Source organism: Echinops telfairi, unplaced genomic scaffold, assembly GCF_000313985.2.
Source record: "Echinops telfairi isolate 266 unplaced genomic scaffold, ASM31398v2 ScPeMD7_3;HRSCAF=10, whole genome shotgun sequence".
Taxonomy (NCBI): Eukaryota; Metazoa; Chordata; class Mammalia; order Afrosoricida; family Tenrecidae; genus Echinops; species Echinops telfairi.
In genome coordinates this window covers 28,624,712-28,626,359 of record NW_022103899.1, presented here as the reverse complement: position 1 = coordinate 28,626,359, position 1,648 = coordinate 28,624,712, and the positions used below count along the sequence as shown (strand labels likewise).

The 1,648-nt window shown below is 39.9% G+C and overlaps 1 protein-coding gene across 1 annotated transcript; it reads right to left on the bottom strand.

The window, feature by feature from the left end:
* Positions 1-745: 745 nt before the first annotated feature.
* On the bottom strand, positions 746-922 carry LOC115872002 (ATP synthase membrane subunit K, mitochondrial-like). Its single transcript, XM_045294170.1, has one exon. The coding sequence runs from the start codon at positions 920-922 to the stop codon at positions 746-748; it is 177 nt and encodes a 58-aa protein (XP_045150105.1).
* Between the last annotated feature and the right edge of the window lie 726 nt (positions 923-1,648).

Here is a 1,648-nt window from a genome sequence, read left to right as displayed (position 1 = left end):
ATAATCTATGAAGATTACCCTTTGGAATGCCAAAACAGTCACCATAACCTTTTGAGCTGACTTCTCTGCCTTGAACTTAGCAAGCCCTTGAAAACCACAGCTTTGATTGGACTTCTTTTTTGGGGGGGAGAGAGGGGGCGACACCCTAACAGGACTTAAGATACATACATTAGTTTAAAAAAAAAACAAAGACTGTCCACACTCATCTACTGATAACAAACACCTTTAAATATGTTCTGCTTGTAATAAACCCACGCATATATTAACTGGGAACCTAGTAACAGTACTTTTCAATTTAACCCTCATATTGTGAGTTCCTTCTTCCAGGCCTACATTAGGCAATATTCTGCTATGAGCCATAGAGCTTTCATTGGCTGATTTTAAGACCAGGCCTCTCTTTCTAAGTCTGCTTTAGTCTGGAAGCTCTGCTGAAACCTGTCCACCATGAATGACCCTGCCAGTATTTGCAATAACGGTGGCATATACTCCAGCACCACATTAAGACTCAAGCTAACAGACAGGTGGTAGAAAAAATATATACACCCTCCCCCAATGAAAAATGACATAGTACTATGTGTGAAAACCTTTCCAAGTTAAAAAATAAAAATATACCATATATACTCATGTATAAGCCAAGTTGTATTTTTCTTTTTCCAGGTTCATAATTTATTGTACAAACTGAGTATCATATGGTGAGTTGACATTCACTTCTCCAGGCATGAGAACTTAGCAGCTGAGAACGCATTTAAGATGCTTTCACAGCTGGAGATTTTTTAGGTCTTAACTTGAAGTATAGGACCAGCAGAGCAATGCCCCCATATGTGGCCAGAACACAATTCATTCTACCTGTGAGAGTATAAGAGTTGGAATATTTTTTAATACCAGTGAACTGGAATTGAGCATCAGCTTCTGGACCTGCCATGATTTCGATTTTGCCAAAGCTACAAATTCCACAGCCAGTGTCCTTCATTAGCTGCAGCCACCACTCAGCTGAGCCGAGGAAGTTCACGCACCGTTCCACCGGTCTCCAAAGATGTTTTTCAGCAGATTTTTAAATGCAGTTTTTGTGGTAAAATTAGGTGCGTCAGCTGATATTCGGGTTGGCTTATACTTGAGTATATATGGTGCACATAACTTGCATACAGTGTGTCATTCCACAAAATTCATCAAAATGCTGCCAAGTAAATTGTGTCTATACTTCATTCATTACATAAAAACTCTTCAAAACAAAAATTGAAAAATATTGTTCTGACAGCTATGAACATGCATATTATCTGAACCCAACATATGACAGGTGCATGGGCATGAATTATTTAAAGTGGCTCTTCTAATCAATGTCTCTTTAACTCCCACCAACCTTTTCCTATATAGGTCTCTTAAGGAGATAGGAGGAAATACTGATAGGATTCATCTGTAAGTGCTTGTGAACAGGCTACACTGGAATGACAGCCTGCTGCATAGAAAATAAGCCCTCTGAGAAGCAGGATGGGGGAATCTCACTACCATCACAAGCCAGGAGTGGAGAGTATCCTCTAGGCCATGGGTCCTCAAGCTTTTTAAACAGGGGGCCAGTTCACTGTCCCTCAGACTTGTTGGAGGGCCGGACTATAGTTTTAAAAAAAAAAACTATGAACAAATTCCTATGCAC

Bases quoted from the DNA above. Each gene is read 5' to 3' on its own strand.
- LOC115872002 (XM_045294170.1), bottom strand. From the start codon at position 922: ATGGCAGGTCCAGAAGCTGATGCTCAATTCCAGTTCACTGGTATTAAA.